Genomic DNA, 18,224 nt, shown 5'->3' with positions numbered 1-18,224 from the left:
CCAGGCTTTGCAGTGATCGACTGAGCACAGCTCCGAGCTGATGCTGCAGCCACCCATATTATGCCCACTTCCTCTCCCCTGGCTGCTGGTCTGTTTGGTACTGATAACTACTTCTTGGATTTCTTTCGTAGATATCTTCACCCCTCTGCCTTTAAATCCTTGAGCTTTGCTCATTCTTTCTCTCCCTCGCTCTCCCAGTTGTCAGCTTTGTTTTACAAACAGAGCAGTGATACTGTCTCTCAGAGGCACACCTCTTCCCCCAGCCCCAGCCTGCTGTCAGGCTGGATCTGCCGTGACAGTGTGCATACTTGGTACACCAGTGGACATGCACATATAGTACACAAACACACACGGACATAAAACAAATTCAGTGCAGCGTGCAAACCCACATGCATAAATGTGAACACTGTGCAAACGATCAAAGTGGACGGAGCACACGCGAGCGCTCTGTTTGACCTCACCTTGACCTGACACGAGACACCTCCCTCGCAGCTAATACAGCTCGACAGGTGTGTGTATTTGTGAGCTTGTGTGTGCGTGTGTGTGTGTGCTCACAGTCATTCTGATGCATATTTTATTAGAGGCTGCTGAGTGTATGAGTGAAACTAGGACATGAAGGAGGCCAAAATATACCCTGGTTAAATGTAGGTGTGTTTCTCTCCCAGCAGTAGATGAATTTGTGCACTTATTCCATTACCTTTTTCTACTTTTTACCCATTTCTTCCTTTCCTTTCATTGCCTTATCATTCAGCCTCAGGGCCCATTCTGGAGGTCTGTCTATTAGCCACACTCACACACACATACACGCACAGACAGATGTGCATATGCACTACAACAAAAAGGAAGCAAACAGAGACCACCTCAGCCATTTGAGGACACTTTCTGTTTAATGTTATTTATAAACAGCTTTTGAGTCTGGCATTGTTTGATAACCACATACAAAACATTTGTGTTGCACAAATGAAGAGAGGAGAGGAAAAGAATAGAGAGATAGAGGGAGGGAAGGGAGCGGAAAAGGTTGAGAGAGAGGAGGAGAATAGGCAGACAGAGGTAGGGAGGTGACGAGGAGGAGGGAGGGAAAGACAGAGGGATGAAGAGGAGGATAGAAAAGAATAGAGGGGGAGCAGGAGGGGGCAGTGCAGTGTTTATCTTGAATGAGTCAGCAAAACAAAAAGACAACTGAAAAAAAAAAATATAATGATGGTAATCATATGAAATAAAAAAAAGTTCCAGCTCCGAGCTCCCTGTATTTTTTAGGGAACGACCAAGACATAACAGAGAGTTACATTTTTCTTTCTTTCTTTCTTTCTTTCTTTCTTTCTTTCTTTCTTTTCTCTTCTTTTTTTTTGTTGCTTTTTGTTTATTTTACAAAAAAAAAGTCATCCTCACAGGAATAAACAGACACAATTTTACATCACCTCTGGGTTCACAGCAGCACAAACAAGTTCACCAGTAGGGGTCTCTAATCCTACATGTCGGGAGAACGACACCAGTGACAGGCTTCCTGTTCGTCCCCAACATTTAGATAGATAGACACGAAAAAGGCGGGGCTCGGCAGGAAACACACACAGGCAGGGTACAAATGTAGCCCCCTGCTCTCGGATTCCCATCCAAACCACGCGTCGTTAGGTTGTCAGCAAACCAAACAAATAATTTTTTGTGCTTTTTGTCAGCATTTGTAGCTTCTTAGCTTGGTCCTTTGCATACAAGGGCAGCTCCTTTTTAAATTCATGACTTTGTAATGCTTTAAGAAATGAAGAGGCTTTTTAGCATTACTGGCTAGTTAAGGTACCCGGACGGCCCGTGTGCATCTGTACAGGTTTCACTTATTGTAATTGAGCACTTGAGACTTTGGGTGAATGATTCTGAAATAGTTCAGAAAACCTATACAGCATCCGTGGTGCTCGGCTCTGGGGTCTGACAGGGGTTATCTGTTTGCAGTGGGGCCAGGAAGGCTGTGAAGGTGATCGGGCTTTATTAGGGGTGTGTGTGCTTGAACCGCTCCAGTTCATTCAGGGCACTGTATCCCATAGTCCTCTATGTCCTTGTTATTTCCTGAAGAAGAAAGCCTCGGAAAGGGCTCCTCTCAGTCGTAGCAGCATTAAAAATCCAACTCTCCAATCAGGGCTTACAGAGTGTCAAGTCCAGCTGTTTTGGAGCGCACTAAACACACCAGAGAGGACAGAGAAAGAAATTCAGTAGCAGTTTGTCAGTCCCTTCGCCCTGTGATGATCATCACAGATTCTGTACTGCTTTTGTTTTCCAGTATCAGCAGTTCATTATACCATCGCAGGAGATATATACCGCGGTGTTGTGGTGGTCATCTGTACTCCTTCCAGTATTCGAAACCCTCCTGTGATGATGAAGGGTATATTGTCTTTCTGTTATCCTCCACAGCATTTCAGAAAAAAAAAGTGCATAACAGTTTCTGGGAGTCAGAAAGTCGGGTCCCAGCTTTTCCTTGGCCTGCGTGAGTTGACCTTTCAGGCTTGTTGAGGCCTCTGTTTTGTAGCCAGTGAGGTCCAAGTGTGAATGAAGCCATACCGTACCTCCATTATTTGTCCTCTTAGGCCACTGGCTCGCATTAGGCACTCTTGCTATCTAGTGTCGTTCTACCCGCATGGCTTTAGTTTTTTTTTTTTTTTTTTTTGGTGGAGACACTCATACAAACAGTAACACAGAAACTCATTCACTCACCTGCTCATTTACACTGACTGTGACTAGTTGGCCCTTATGATAGGTTAGTTCTGAATGGCTTTTAAGTTGATGGGTTGCAAGGACAACAGACACCTTTCAACAGGACTATTTGAAGACTTATCAGGTACATAGATGTGTCACAACTCCAGTGGTGTTTTTTAAGAGTTTCGACTGAAAAGACGCAGATGTGCATTGAAGTGGGTTCACCTTTCTGTGAAGACATGTAAGTAAAACCACTTTATTGGTGGATGTGTAGTGATTATAGTTATTAATGCTCAAACGATGACTCATTTTACTGCCACTTGTCTCTGCTGTATTTTGTGTCTTGATCTTTAGGTGCTGTTGAGTGACTGTCTTTGTCTCAGCATGAATGACAGATGGAAGGATGTTGAGAGAGCAATATCATGTCAAAGGGGCTAAACATAGAGACTGAGCCTTGAACTGCTTGATCCATATCACACACTCTTCTCGCTATCAGTGCTATGATTGACTGGCTTGTTATTCTATGTGGCTGTACAGTTTTTGTAAGTACATAAATTCAGTTAAGCAATCGATGCCACAGAGACAAATGTAAAGTTTTCCTGTTATTTCCCCTGGTGACATCATCAAAGCTATGGGCTGAATTGTTTTCCCTGACTTCCATTTTTAGATTATGACTCGTTAAAGATTCCTGCCTTAATACCGCAGGGATAGTTCAACAGTAGATATTTGATAGTTGTTTATACACAGTCATGTACACACACAGTTATGCACACATGCCTCATTTAAAGAGCCAGGTCAGGGTGGTTCAGGAGAATGAATCAAAAGGTTGCATCACCAGCACAAAAGTCTCATTTCCTGCACATTTTCCGTCTCAGCGTATGATCACAGAGATCAGTGACATCAGCAGGGCTGACGGTAAACAGAAAAGATAATCTGCAAGGTGTGACCCTGCTTTATTATTGGCTCTCTGGACCCCGCTTGGTGGGCCAACAGAAGTTCTGGGGATGCACTTGTTCTTCCTCCTTGCAGAACCAGACAGGTCATATTTACCTCCATCTGGACTATAGTCCTTCTCCCCATCCTCCCGCAGTACCTGTACCTCATTGAGCCCCCCTTTGGTCTTGCGGCCCCGGCGGGTACAGTTTCTGCGGCCTCCCTTAGGTGGCCGTGGCAGGGGCGAGGGTGACGGCAAGCTGTACTGGTCCCCGTGAGGCAAGTACGGCCGCTGATGGTGGTTGTGATGGTTTCTGTGACGATTCAGGTGATTCAAAGACTCTCCGTGCTCCATCTCCCGACCTTGGCCACCACGTGCATGACCCTCACAACTGGGCAACTCCTCTTTCTTCACCGTTTTCAGGTCTTTCCCTGCCAGCTCTGGGGGCGAAACACATATCAGTGAGGAGGTGGAGCCTCTGAACCTCCGCAGCCAATCCCAAAGTGATAGGGCCTTGCAGTCACACTCCCAGGGGTTGTCGTTAAGTCGTAGGTACTCCAGGGCTGGCAGAAGCGTCAAGCTGCCACCAGATAGCTCAGTCAGGGAGTTATTAAACAGATAAAGGGTGGTGAGGCGTCGCAGGTCATGGAAAGCCTGCCGGTCAACCCACTGGATTCGATTCTGGTGGAGAAGCAGACGGTCCAAGACCCCCAGACCACGGAAAGTGTTCTGTCGAAGGCTCCATAATCGATTGCCATGCAGGAAGAGATGACTGAGGTTCAGTAAGTCGATGAACAGATCGTCCTCCAGGAACTCTAACTGGTTGTCCTGCCAGAATGAAGGGAAAGGAGAGAAGGTACAAACAGTAAGTTAAAATATTTTCATTAAGTCACTGTATCATGATATATTATTATAGGAAAAACTTTTATACGACCATTGTAGCATTGATTTCAGCAATAGACTATATTCGCCATTTTCCTTTGACATCATGCTCAAGGTGGGAAGCCTTTAAGCTTTTGTTAAAAGGATAATGTCACACATGTCAAACATCATATCTGCAGCCTGTCCTCATCAGAAAAACAGCCATTTAGGGTGAAAAATTAAAGCAGCGTATTACAATTCATTTTTAGGTTTGTTAGGCGGTGACCTCTTGTGGCTGTAGTAATTATTACAGCTGCAAAGGAGGAAGTGACGAGAAGAAGTTTATAAAGTCTGTCGGGAGGAGGTTTGTGATGGATGGTTGGGAATAAGCACAAGACTTTCATTCAGGAGACAGATGTTCGTGTCCAGAGTTAAAGTTAACGGTGAGTTCTCTTAACTTATTGATGTAGTGAATTTATGCCATGTACATAACATAATGTAAGATACTTAGATAACGTAAGTATGTTTGTAACAGATTACAGAAGCAACGTAGTATTGTAACTCAGCCGACAAAGTTTTTCTAAATCTAATCCAACTACGACCGTATGATGAAGGTTTGCTGGTATGCTGCAATGGTTACGTTGTTTTTGGGAACGCTGACAATCCACCTATTCAGTCATTAAGGTCTGAGGATGTGTTGCATACTTGATAACCCATTAGCTACTGTTTGTATTACATAACACAATAGCAAAGGTGTAAATTGATTCTGAAATATCACACATCTTGGACAAAAGTTCTTAAAATCCACTGGATGTAATCAGGCTGGCAGGCATGTCTTGTCAGCCTCTTCATGCCACACAAAGCACTAACTGTTAAAGTGCTTGGACCACACTGTTGTGTTGGATTCAAATGAACATTACAGAGACATGTGTGTTCCTGTGAGCATGATGTCACATAACGTAACATAACATAATTGACTTAACAAGAACATATCTGAGGTTGGGTGAAGAGACAGCAAGACAATTAACTGTCATAGTCAGAGGAAAATGGCTGCCATGTGAATGTGGTTAACAGTACGTCCTAATGGGTTTCAGCTCAGTTCTAACATCACACAAGAAGCCAGTAACATCACATATAAACAAACAGAATAGGTATGTCTTTATCACACAGACTGCATTTACAAGTCCCATTGCATACAGGAACTAGTTGGACTGCCAAGGAATTCAAAGTAGGTGTTATTTTGATACTGGGTGGTTGGAAATTCAGTGATCTGTACAGCTTCTAGAGGGCAGTAGCTAGAAGAAGCTATTGAGCAGTGTCAGAGAGGTCGAAATGATTTTCTTTGCCCTTGAAGTGGTGCGTTTCAGGCCAGGAACTCAGCGAAAGGAAGGGGTCAATGGCCGATGATTTTGATCTACTCACAACTAGATGTGGTTTTCTGTATGTTTGACAAGCTGATGAGTAGATGTTACAGATGACATACAAATTGTAACCTTTACCCCACTCACTCTGTATGAATATACATTGATTTTCCAATCAATAATATGGATGGGAGCTTTTCTCCTCATGAAGCCACCATGTAATTAATGAAATGATTTACTCCATCCGGGATTTCAAACCTGCAGTGGTTGACCACAGAAGCTATAGTGTGGATTACTTTGGTGTGAGGGCTGCTTTGTAGTATTTTCCCTGCACTCAGGATAACAGCTAACATTTGATCAGCATCCAATTCATATGCAGTAAGTGCTGAGCCAGGCTGACGGACAGATTACACCCTAATGCGATTGTGGCTGCAGATGCCATATACAGTAGAGATAAAAGGAGGCTATCATCCATGTACCTGTAGGTAGAGATACTGAAGATTATTGAGGCCTGAAAAGATCCCTGGAGGCAGGCTGATCAGGCCACAGTGGTAGAGGTGCAGGGCATGTAGCCTGCCCAGACCCAGGAAGGTGTCTGAAGCGACGGCCTTCAGGTGCCGGTTGTCCCCAAGGTCGAGCTCCTCCAGGCGATCAAAGCCGTGGAAGGTGGACGGTTGTATGTAGGAGATGTTGTTGGAGTAAAGCCACAACATGGTGGTGGTGGGCGAGAAGTGGCCGCGGAGCAGCCGCTGGATCTTGTTGTTCTGCAGGAAGACGCGCTCGCTCTGAGCCGGGATGCCCTCGGGCACGGCATGGAAGTTGTGGGCTTGGCAGGAGACGGTGCTAGGTGAAGTGTAGCAGATGCAGTGTCGAGGGCAGGGCAGGGAGAGATCCAGGCCACACAGCACCAAGAGTAACTCCACCCCGCCATAACCTGAGGGACGAGAGCAGAGGAGAGGAGAGGTGGATGAAAATCAAAACAGTGATACAAAGAGATGGAGGGAAAGAGAGCGTGAGAGACAGACAAGCAGAATTAATTGAATTCATACAGCAGAGCTCCTGTTATCAGTCGCATCTTAAATGAAAAACTCATTGCTCTCAGTTTACAAGGACAACAATAGGCACGGTTCAGTGCAGACGAATTACAACACCGACACAAATCTAGTACAAACACACACACACGAATGCACACAAACATTCGTTCATTGTTTCGGGAGGCCCATTCTCCTCGCACGTCTTCATTGCTGAACTGTTTACCCTCAACCTTAACCTTCAGAGTTATCTTCATCTTAAACTGTTTCAAAATCTAAACTCAGGGGACCTTTTGTTTCTCCACATTTTGCAAAAACCTTGAAAATCCTTAATACCGAAGGGGCCCCCTCACCACCACACAAAGACACGTAAAAACACTGCTCAGGTGTACAAACACCACACGGAGTGTGTGCGGCCTTTTTATTGTGCTGTAGTATGATTGTCACAGAGGTACGCACTTTTGTATTTATGTGTTCCGCGTGCCGATCTGGATGATACGGCACACACAGACACACACAGCATGCTATCACACACCGCACAGTGTTATTTCCTTTGGTTATCCTCTAAAGGCGACAGAAAATCGATGCTTCTCCTGCTTACAAGTGAACACGCGCCGCGCCGTACATTCCCACATAAGGCAAACACAGGAAGAGGGATAGAGGGAGGGAGAGAAGGTGTAGGATGAAGCGGGAATCATCTGCAGCATGCCTGTGAAGTGGATATTACTTTTTATTTCAGATTCCCCCTCGTCTCAATCCTTATTCATTTGATTTTTTTTTTTTTTCCCCCCTTGGATCATTCCAGTGTTTGATGTATTGTGGGCCCGGAGAGGAAAAAGAGATGAGGGTGGAGACGTGCTGATCCAGGGAGTCATTTCCAAACAGGGAGATACAATATGAACATCATGTGCAGACATGTGTCCAACCTTGTCTGTGTGTGTGTGTGTGTGTGTGTGTGTGTGTGTGTGTGTGTGTGTGTGTGTGTGTGTGTGTCTGTGTCAGTGACTTGGACAGATGTGATGGACAGATGTCAGGTTGACCAGGACACTGCTGCTCTGTAAAGAACAACATGTTCTGGAATGTCAGCAGAGGACAGATCCGTATTATCCTGTGCGGTACACATATGTTTGTATAGGTCTGTACACTTACATAACCCTGTGCACAAAGGTACCACAGTGTGTTTGTGTGTCCTTGTGCTCCCTATGTCTTCCTATATAGGTTACATTTTATCTGAAACATATTGTGTGAGCAGTGTGTCTCTTGTATTTGACAAGGCTGACCTTTTCATCCACAAAAAGACCAAAGAAAAAAAAAAGCAGACAGAAACACAACAGCTGTTGTCACAGCAGCCCATCTTCTGTCCTGTTGCAATAACAACAAATCAATGCTGTGCAATCCTCTTTGGAAAAAAAACTTTCTCTGTTCTCTATTTTTTCACTTATTGTTGTCATTATTTCCAACCTTCTATTGTAAGCTTATGTCGAAGGAACGATTGTTCATTATATTAGCAGAAGTGGTGGTGTGGCTCTGTGGATGGTCCAGATTAGAGGGGTCAAAACCTCACTTCTAAATAAAAAATGTTATCAAAATGCTGACTTTCAATTATTGAAATCAAAAACATGATTCCCAGAGCGCTTTTTTCTCTCCACTCTTTACTCTCTACTTGTGAGCCTCCTGCGCCTGTCCCAAGAGGAACAAACAAGCAAAAAAAAACCCAGAGTCCCACTGACAAAGCGTGGGCTTTGCAGGTGAGGAAACTCAAGTGTTTTTGTCAAGCACCCTTCTAAAACCTGTGACTCTTCGTTAGCAGTTTGTTGACTGGTGAAATATTATTACTACATTTTAAATAAATAATTTAAATTTCACCCTTAGCCTCAGTGTGGTAACATTTCCATAAACATAACCATGTAGTGTTGTCAAAAAATATCAACATGTCGATACATTATGATTCAGTTTCCATACTCATTTTCCACTTTACACCTGTAAAAGCTGCGTATTCTTGTCCTCTCTTCTCTCGGACAGCGAGTTGAAACACTGCTGCCAACATTTGCCTGCCTCCTTCCACCCTTCTGACTATCGCTGCACAGTCTCCCAGAGTCATTAGCACGGCTGTGGACTCTTGAATCTTGTTATCTTAGTTGTTTAGATTGCAACGACTTTATGGTAATAAATCAATCAAAAGTAATTATTTTATTGAGCTTCATTTTGTCTTTTAATGTTGATAAGTAACCAGTGTAGAAACTTAAATCATAAACTACCAGCTAATGAACACTCGGAGTCACACTGACAACTATAATAAGTATTTGTAGCTGTGTCATACAAGGTAAAATATATGATTTTCAACTCTTACATCAAATAAAGCACCATTTTATACACATTTTCATTCTGCCTGACGAGATCTTTTGATTTAAACAGTTTGGCCATGTGACATGTGTTTGTATTGATGTAGTGTTGGAGGGGGGTTGAATAATAAATATTAAACAGTGATCAATTCACATTTATTATTGATGCTTCATGCTGAGGACTCCTTTGCAGCATTTCACATGTGCAACCCTCTCCCCCCGTCCTCTTCCTCTGACTGTTATCTGTTTCACACTGCCTTTTTTTTTTTTCTCTCGCTCTCAGTCAGCCCATGGGTTTGATTGGTCAGACGCTATTGTTATAAGCTGGAACATACAGTGTGTATTCAGTTCCTCGGGGTATCAAAGTGATTTTATCTCTCTGTTCTTTCCTCCTCTTCTCTACTCCTCTGCTTTATCTGTTCATCTGCGTTGCCCTTTGCTTCATGCTTCTCTGCCTCCTATCTCCACAACGTTTACACTCCTCTTCCTCCACAGCTTTATCTTCATGCGCTGCTCTGCCCCGCCTGCTGGGTCTGTGTTAATTAGGTATAAAGCTGCTATTTTCTCTTGTGTGTGTGTGTGTGTGTGTGTGTGTGTAAAAAGGTGAACTCAAGTACATGCAAGTCAACGTGTGTGTATCTTTGTGTCTTTTTGTGCCTCTTAATGAGAATCACTTGACAACACTTGACTGAATTTTCTTGAACTTGTTTACACCTTTTTTCTCGAGTTTTATTCAATGATTTGAGCCTTAAGATTTTTATTTTTCAAAATGACATGGCAGTGGCATTAAGCTCTTCGTTGTAGGCCTTCATTTCTTGGTAAAGTGCGCTCTACATGCGACCAAACCGTTCAATAAATGAGTTTGAAGTGTCTGTTCAAACCTCAACTGCCTTGCAAATGACATGTGATTTCTCAGCTGTTAGTCTGAGTTTACAATGTTAAATTCACCATTGCGTTGTTCCCACTGGTCCCATTAATTTTTTTTCTACATTCAAATTGTCTACAGTACAAGTCTGCTTGACACGTACTTATGATAGTGCTTCTAGCGTTAGTTTGCATTTCCAATCGCTTTTGCTTCCTCGTTGCCTTCTGTTTACCCCTGCAGTCTTTCATTTTTTTTTCTTTTTGTATTTTCATCATCGCCGCTTTAAATCTTTATTTCCCTCCTTCCTCCTCTTTGCCTCTTTCATTCTTTCCAATTACATCCTCAATCTTTCTGCTATTCATTGTGTAGTATTAGTGTACGCGTATATACACGTGAGCCCATACAAGACAGTACGGGCAGATGTGTGTGGATCTCGTCTTGCAGATTAGCCGTGGGTGTTTAAAGTTTACAGATTGAGCGATGGAAGTGAAGATATTAGATGGAAAAGCTGCTGACTGCCATATGGCTTTGACACTAGGGGCAGAAAATCTCCCACCAGCATCCGGTTTTTCTATTTATTTATGATTTGCTTCGTAAAATGTGGAATTATATCTATTCACTTGATAGTAAGGCGGCAAAAGAGGCAATATAAAAAAGGTTGTCGGTTCAAGGTTTCAAACGTGTGAGCATTTAGATAATTCATAAGCTCTTCTCGGCACCGGTGCAGCAAAATCTCCAATCCTGCATCAGAAACAAGTTCTTAATACTGTAGCTTGTTAGAAACATGTTTTCAAACACCTTAACTCCAAGTAGGAAGCACATCCTTGGATTTACTACTGTAGATTTTTCTGTCTTCTGCTCCGCAGCACTAGCACAGCCTGGAATACATAAATTCACAACTAATTGCGAAACAGCAATTAGCCAAGGCATCAAGCTGGCATTAAGCCAGGCCTGAAACCTGTAACAACTTCCAGTGAGGAGCATCGAGATACATAAAAATCTGTTTTACCAGTAATTCTTCGTGATGCATTTCCCCACGTACGGCAGTTAAATAGGATAACGAATGAGGGTGAGTTTTCCATTTAAGTAATTCATACCTGGTGTGAGTCACTGGTGAAGGGGCGTAATGTTTTAAAGCTCATTTGATACCAAACACCTTCTTAAGATTGAAATATTTTCGAGTGGTTCTGTCAGCCAGGTGCGCTGCTCAACAAAGATGGAGAGCAGTATGTGGGCTGCAGCTTAATTGTCTTAGGTTTGCTTGTGTTAAATCTTTCCAAATTTGATTACGAGACCGTGGGAAAAGCAAAAAAGGGAGCAATTAAAAATGAGAAATATTTTCTCTACTGTTCATCTAACATGCATAAAATACCTGAGCAATTGCGGTAAACCTCACAGATGCTACATTAATTTATACGTATGTGGACACCCACATGGCATGTAATTGTTGATAATCCCTTTCCAAAACCGAGAGTCATCATTTTGCTGCTACGTAGCTCAGACAGATGCTGACTGTGAACCACTGTGTCCACAGTTTCCAGCTGGAGACAGGCCGTCTTCACTGTCTGTAATACAGGCTTAAAATGGCCCCTACAAGAAGTACTAATAATCTTCTAATAAGCCTCCAATCATTGGAAAAAGCTTTACACATTTTTTTTTACCTGACTTGCATTTCTGAAATCAAAGACCTTTGTTAAGGTCGTTATTCCCAAAGGGGCTGGATTGTGTTGAGGTCACAGAGGTCAGGGATCTGTGTAGGCCTGGACCTCAAAGAAACTGGGCAAACGTCAGCATAAATATTCTTTGTTTGTCTTAAAGTGTGACTTTTCAGTCAAAATTAAATTGCCTTGGTAAAGTATACGAGCCCCCTGATGATGTTGGCACTCTAATTTGATTGGTCCAATATCTGTGTTAGCCTGCACACATGAAAGAACTAGCTAGGTAGCTAAGGCTAACCCCTCCCTTGCTTGATGCACGTCAAACACAGCACTGAGTGTGTGAGAGCCAAAAGCAGAGTGAGTGCTAACTGTAGAAAGCTAGGCTAATTATCTCCCTCTTTTTGAGTTGATGCTAGGCAGCCTAGCTTACTGGCTTCCACTCTCCTCATTTCACAGCAGCTATGAAATGTCACAGTGTGTTGAAGCACTACGATGTTCCTTTTCAGAACAAAGCAAACAAAACCATGAAAAAAAAACATCCCAGTCAAAAACTACATAGGCCAACATATAATGATATCAGCCTATTACAGATGGCATTAAAGGTTGAGAGGTTTAAACCTTTCAGACCGCCAAGGACAGTTTAGTGATCAGCTCTGCAGAGAATTAATCATGAAATATAGACTATATCAATCAATCATTCACTCAGTCAATCAGTCAATCACTCAATGAACCTTTATTTCTAGTCGAGAGATCATCGAGAGGTGACCCTCATTTTCAATGACATCAAGTCAAGGAGATGCCACTGGCAAAGAAAGGCGGTCCCATAATTGGCTAGCATAAAAAACATTTAAAAGTATTGTTTCACATTTGATAATTTCATAAAGATTTAAATAATAAAAGGCAAATTAACATACAGTTATATAAAAGCCCTAAAACGTATTAATCACGGCAGATAATTTGATTTGATTTGAGAAATGTAACCTGCAAATATGTTGAAATGTTAGATTAGGTTTCCTTCTACTTTCATGGCATTGAGATTGCTATTCAGTTCTCTCTGAATGTACATCGTACACTTTCTGTTGTTTTAACCTGAGGCTACTCAGTTTGTCTTGTAAACAGACTGGTAGCCTGTAGTGCTCCATGCCATTTTGAATAGAGAACAATAAGTTGGGGCGTAGTCAATGTAACAAACAGACTGTGCAAAATGGATGCAACACGACCCCGGGGCTGAGGCTCTGTGGTGTCCACATACTTGTGGCCACATGGTGTAATTCTACTCTCAGAAAGCAAACTCTAGCAAACAGTCGAAGACATTTGGCTTTTCATATTCCAGCTCGATTTGATCATAATCACATGGACCATGTCCTTTTGTCCCCGGGGTTAGTACACGACCGCATGGCTTCCACTTTATGCCATCAATCGTCCGTTTCAGCAAGTGATGCCTTTTTAATCAAACCTCTCCCTCTCTCATTCTCTCTCTTGCCCTCTCAGCCTCTGAGTCCGTTTCCCGCTGGTTGTTTGTCTAAATTCACTAATCTTCGCTTCCCAGTTAGATATTTGCTGAGAGCTTCATCAAGCACAGCCAGGGTTCAATTACAACAGCCATCTCGCTCTTCCGCCTCTCTCCCATCGCTCCACACCAGCCATGATGTGCACGCAAAAACACACCGCAAAGGAAAGACAAACACACACACGGTCACGTACGCACGCTGCCTGTCAGGCCATCATCACGACCGCCTCCCGACTACGACTCGGCATCCGGAGGAGACACCTGCCACTCATTTCGGCAAACATAAGGGGAAAGTGGGGAATGTGAGGGGGAGTGTTTGGGGGTAAAGGAGAGGAGGAGAGCAGGGGAGGGGGAGGAATGGGCAATATCATACTCAAAGGGAAAGAGGAGCTCTTAAAACATGAAAGCAGAGGCAAGGGGAGAGCGGCACAGCGTGGCGGTGTGGGAGGGAAAGAGAGCAGAGCGAGTGAGACTGAAGCTAAAAAAGGATGATGTGGATGACAGGGATCTAGTGCGAAGCGTAGACCATTATATAGGTAGGTGTGTAAATGTCTGTCTGCTCGGCACAGCGCACAACTGTGACTTCCGATGAATTGCCGACTAATTCTGTGACCTTCTGTGAGGTGAGTCAGATAAGCACTCGGAAATTGATTCCACATAACACACATGCGTACTCACATGGAAAAAGAAAACATCTCGTCACGCTCAAACACATGCATTCTCTCGTGCATCCAGGTGCACACACACAGACACACACGCACACACACACTTGTGCACGCAGGCCGCAGGCGCATACACCCACATACAGACACAGATAATCAACCTTAATTAAGAAGCAGTGGCAGGATTGAACCAGAGAAAAATAAGATACATTTTAGAAAGCCAGAGGAACACAGCGAGTGAAAGAGGAGAGGAATAAGAGTGGATTTGACAAAAACGGCGAGGAGAGTGAGAAAGGGTGCAGGAGGGACGACGGCTCGCTCAGACACTCGATATAGATGCTGCTCCCCTCTTGTTGGTGGTTGATTTAGCTTAGCATAATCCCAAAGATCATTTAGCGTTGCTCATTCAAATGGTGATAAATCTCTGGCAGAGTTAATGAGAGATTTAAATGGCGTCATTGCCTCAAAGACACAGCTGAAATATCTCGGCACTATATAATCCTCCCCTCTCATGTAATATAGTACATAACCATTACATCCATCTTCATACTGGAGACAAATCAGGTCAATATCGCCGGCTCTGCACCACTGATCCTCTGTGGCCTAGGAATTACTACTTTAAAGTTTCTTTGGTTTCAAGTCCCACTTTTGTGACCCCAAACACAAAAAATCTAACAAAGCTCACAAGCAAATCGCTGGCTGACGGGGGCAGAGTGGGAGTAAAGATTGATTTCTTGAAACAGACATGATAGTAGCCACAACCCTGTCCTGATCCTTGATCCCGTCTGACTGCTGCATCGCAGAACAAAAATATTGCAGACCCAGAAAGCGTTTGAGCACCCAGATCCATCAGAATACTTTTATTTCAGTTTCTATGTTTCAGTCATGTCTTCTTCATTATGCAATGTGGGACACGCCTTGGAAATGTTTTCACTTTACGTATTCATGAAGTCAGGCAGTAAAAGGAATAGAGACAAGAAATTATTTATCTCATTAACTAGAAATCGTGTGTTTTAGAGGTTTGTTTTTTTTTTTTACACATTTTGTGGTAATTAAATAATTGCTTATGTTTGAAGCAAAAATTCCAATGTTTTGGTTATTTCCTGTTTTATTCTGTAAGTTCTCACCTCACGTGTCATGTTTTGCTTTACGCCTTCTGTCTTTGTCTTTCCCGCTTTCCCCCCCTTGTATTTCACCCTCTCTTTTCCCCTTAATCTTTGTTGGTTTGTCTGTTTTCATCTTGGTGTCATTTCTGTGTTTCCTCTTTCCCTCCTGGTGTCGATTAGTCTGCGTTCCAGGTTTTGTTACCTGTCACGTTCTTTTTGTTCTTTCTTTTGTATTCACAGTTTTTGCTTGCCTTTCACTTCTTTTTATGTCACCAGCCATTTATTGCCTACATTGTGATTTTTTGCATGCCGGCTTTGTAAATAAAGCTACCACTGTGTCCACATTTGAGTCCTCAGCTTTAGCTTAGCTAAACGTAGCAAAAATAATCCATCTGTTTTCTGTTTTTCTCTGAGAGTAAACTTGTATAACTTTTTGATTGGACGGCTAATCTGATACTTTATATTAAACACTTAACTGAAGTGTCCTCTCTTGAGCCAGCGTTTGGTTTGTCTATACTGTAAAAACATGTCAGACTATATGGAAGACAATCTCCTCTGTAGATATACATAAAAGGCTCATTCTAAGTAACGAAAACAATAACTCTTATTTTCAGGTAATTATATACAAATGAAAGCCTAACAAACCCAAATGGTGGTTTACATTCACTACACCATGAATATCAACTTGGAAACCTAATTTATTAATAACGCCTTTGATTTAGAAACAAACAGATTTGATCCTTTCTTGGCGTCCTTTCTGTCCGCTGTCTTCTAGGTCCTATTTTTTATGAAAACATGATGACAGAATACAAGGGTTTTCAACAGCTGACTGAAGTGTCCTTGAACACACCATCAAAGTTTTCAAATTGTCCTTGCTTGTGACTGTGCAGTGTCATATAGACGGCAACAGAGTGCTGACTGTGATTGACTGCCAGTCTCAAGAAAGCTGATGCCCATACCATCAGTGGCTGCATGGAGAGGATGGAGTGTAAAAGCATCCAGATGGATAACAAGACCTGGTATAAGACAGGCCCCGGGGCTAAATGATTAAATATCGTATTAATGAAAATCTTAATGTATTAATGGTTCTTGCACTTTTTAGCTTGCAGACTAGCTTGGCTAAAAGCTAACTATTACAGAAAGCTACCGGTACAATAAAAAGAAAGCTGTTTGTATGTAGTCTAACTGATTAGCTTAGTTTGGACCGGTATCTTAAAATTTGGCAAACTCTTAAAAACTGCTACTGGCTGAGACCAACCAGCCCCTCCTGCTTCGACCAAAGGTACCTGCAGGCAGTGAATCATATCAGCAGAGCATGGAGGACTGATACTGATTGATGTCTGTCTTCTTCATTCGTCCTGACTCTCCCTCTGTATTTGTGATGCCAGGAGTATCATTTAAATTATTGACATTTAAGGCTTGTTTCCCGAGAGATATCTACTGAGTTTATAGCGAGTCGTAAACATTACTGCTGCTGCTCTCCGGTTATATTTAAAACATTCAACTCCTAAATTTATTCTTTCTAAGAGTAGTAGAATCAATAAAGTCCTAACGATACTCATCCCTATTGTTAACACACTAACGCATGCAAATCCACCAGTTACAGTCTCTGAGATTTTGTATTATAATAGGAACCTGCAGACTCTTTAACCTCAGGATCTCCAGCACAGCGGTGTTGTCTGCCTCTGTCCAGCAGGGAAGCAAAGTGCTTAAAGTTGAGAGAAAAATCGATGTTCATTATCATGAAGCACCTTAAGTGGTACCTCGCCTGTTTAACAAATCCGAGCAGGCCTGCTTGAAAAGCTATTTTTCGAGGTATCTTATAATTAGCGCCGGTCCTGTGTGGTCTCTCCCTCCACTGCCTGACACTCTCACTGGTCTGATTCTCTGCTCCGGCCCCATCAGCTCCTTCGGCCCCTGGCCCAGCGTGTTACATCTGTTCATAGTGGCCCATTAAAAAAATACGCACACTCTACTCTGATCAGAGTGGGTGCATACGTCAGTGTGTGTGTGTTTTGGAGACAGTGAGGCAGAGACACTGAGAAAGAGAGAGTGAGAGAGAAAATGCAAAAATAACCTCTACCCTCTTTGCATGCAGTAATTGGGTCATTTGAAAGGCTAAGCTTATCTCAACACTAATCAAGCTCTAATTATACTCAGAAAAACTTTGCCCACCCCTCCCTGCCATACACACACACACACACACACACACTCTGCCCATGCATAATCAGATGATGCAGGTCACAGCTTTCCCTATTTAACTCCTGCCTATTAGTGGAGGAAAGATGTGAGCGGGAGTACAGTGCCGCTGATGCTGCCCTCTGTGTCGTCCTGCCCCACCACGATGATAACACAGACCGACAGGGTGACATGTGTCAATGGGAAACGGGGGGCCATGTTCCAGCTTCGATGAGGAGGCGTGGCACCTCCTCCTCAGGCATTAACAAATCACTCATTCAGGCACGCAAGTACACGGGAGGCTAAGACCCACGCAGTCTTAAACCAACACAGCACACGCTGTACTTGGAAGGCATGATTTTGATCATTAAATCATTGAAAACTGGAAAAAATCCAGATTAAAACTATGAATCGAAGAAGGTTTGGGACTGCACGACATTGTCCCGCCCAAATATTGCAATAGACGATATTATCCTTGCTTGGCTAACTGTGTAAGGTGGTGGACTCCGAGGTGAGACTGCAAATTTGGGGGGTTGCCCTGTTAACAACTGCTCAGAGCAAGGACGACACGCTGCCTCATTCAAATCCCTTGGCTCTCTCATTTTCTCCCACTCCGAACCAAAATATTGCAAAGCTGGCGAGCCTCGATGTCTGTATGTTAACGCGCTGCTTGCATGCTGCTAAATCTGGCCAATTAACCTGTAGTAACCTCCCGAATATCGATGTACGCTGCCTCTGCTGCCATGACAGCTCTGCATGCATTTTCCTTTCAAAATAAAAGCCATAAGATGCTTAACAGCTGTTTGATATTTGATATCGTAAAAAATATCAGGTATGACTGCAAATATTGCAATATTCCATAATCTTGTTTTAGTATCTGAGCTGCTAGTAGGGCTGGGTAATATGACGATATTACATTATTATCATCATTTGACACTATATAAGATTTTGGATATCATTACATCATGATACGACTTAAGTTTTGGCTTTTCCTGGTGCATTACAGTAAGGTGACACAATTTTAACTTATCAGGCTG

The 18,224-nt window shown here is 42.9% G+C and overlaps 1 protein-coding gene across 1 annotated transcript in view; it reads right to left on the bottom strand.

Annotated features, from left to right (window-relative positions):
- Nucleotides 1-861: 861 nt before the first annotated feature.
- The window catches only part of rtn4rl1a (reticulon 4 receptor-like 1a), a 97,506-nt gene continuing 80,143 nt past the window's right edge, over nt 862-18,224 (bottom strand). The window contains exons 2-3 of the mRNA XM_084374657.1: nt 6,315-6,769; nt 862-4,441 (exon numbers count right to left, since the gene is read on the bottom strand). Of these exons, the coding sequence (XP_084230783.1) occupies nt 3,551-4,441; nt 6,315-6,769 (1,346 nt within the window). The 3' untranslated portion in view covers nt 862-3,550. The remainder of the gene's footprint in view (nt 4,442-6,314; nt 6,770-18,224) is intronic.

Source organism: Pagrus pagrus, assembly GCF_965226575.1.
Source record: "Pagrus pagrus genome assembly, chromosome: 14".
NCBI lineage: Eukaryota > Metazoa > Chordata > Actinopteri > Spariformes > Sparidae > Pagrus > Pagrus pagrus.
Note: the sequence above shows the minus strand (reverse complement) of the source record. Positions and strands in the feature narration are given on the sequence as shown.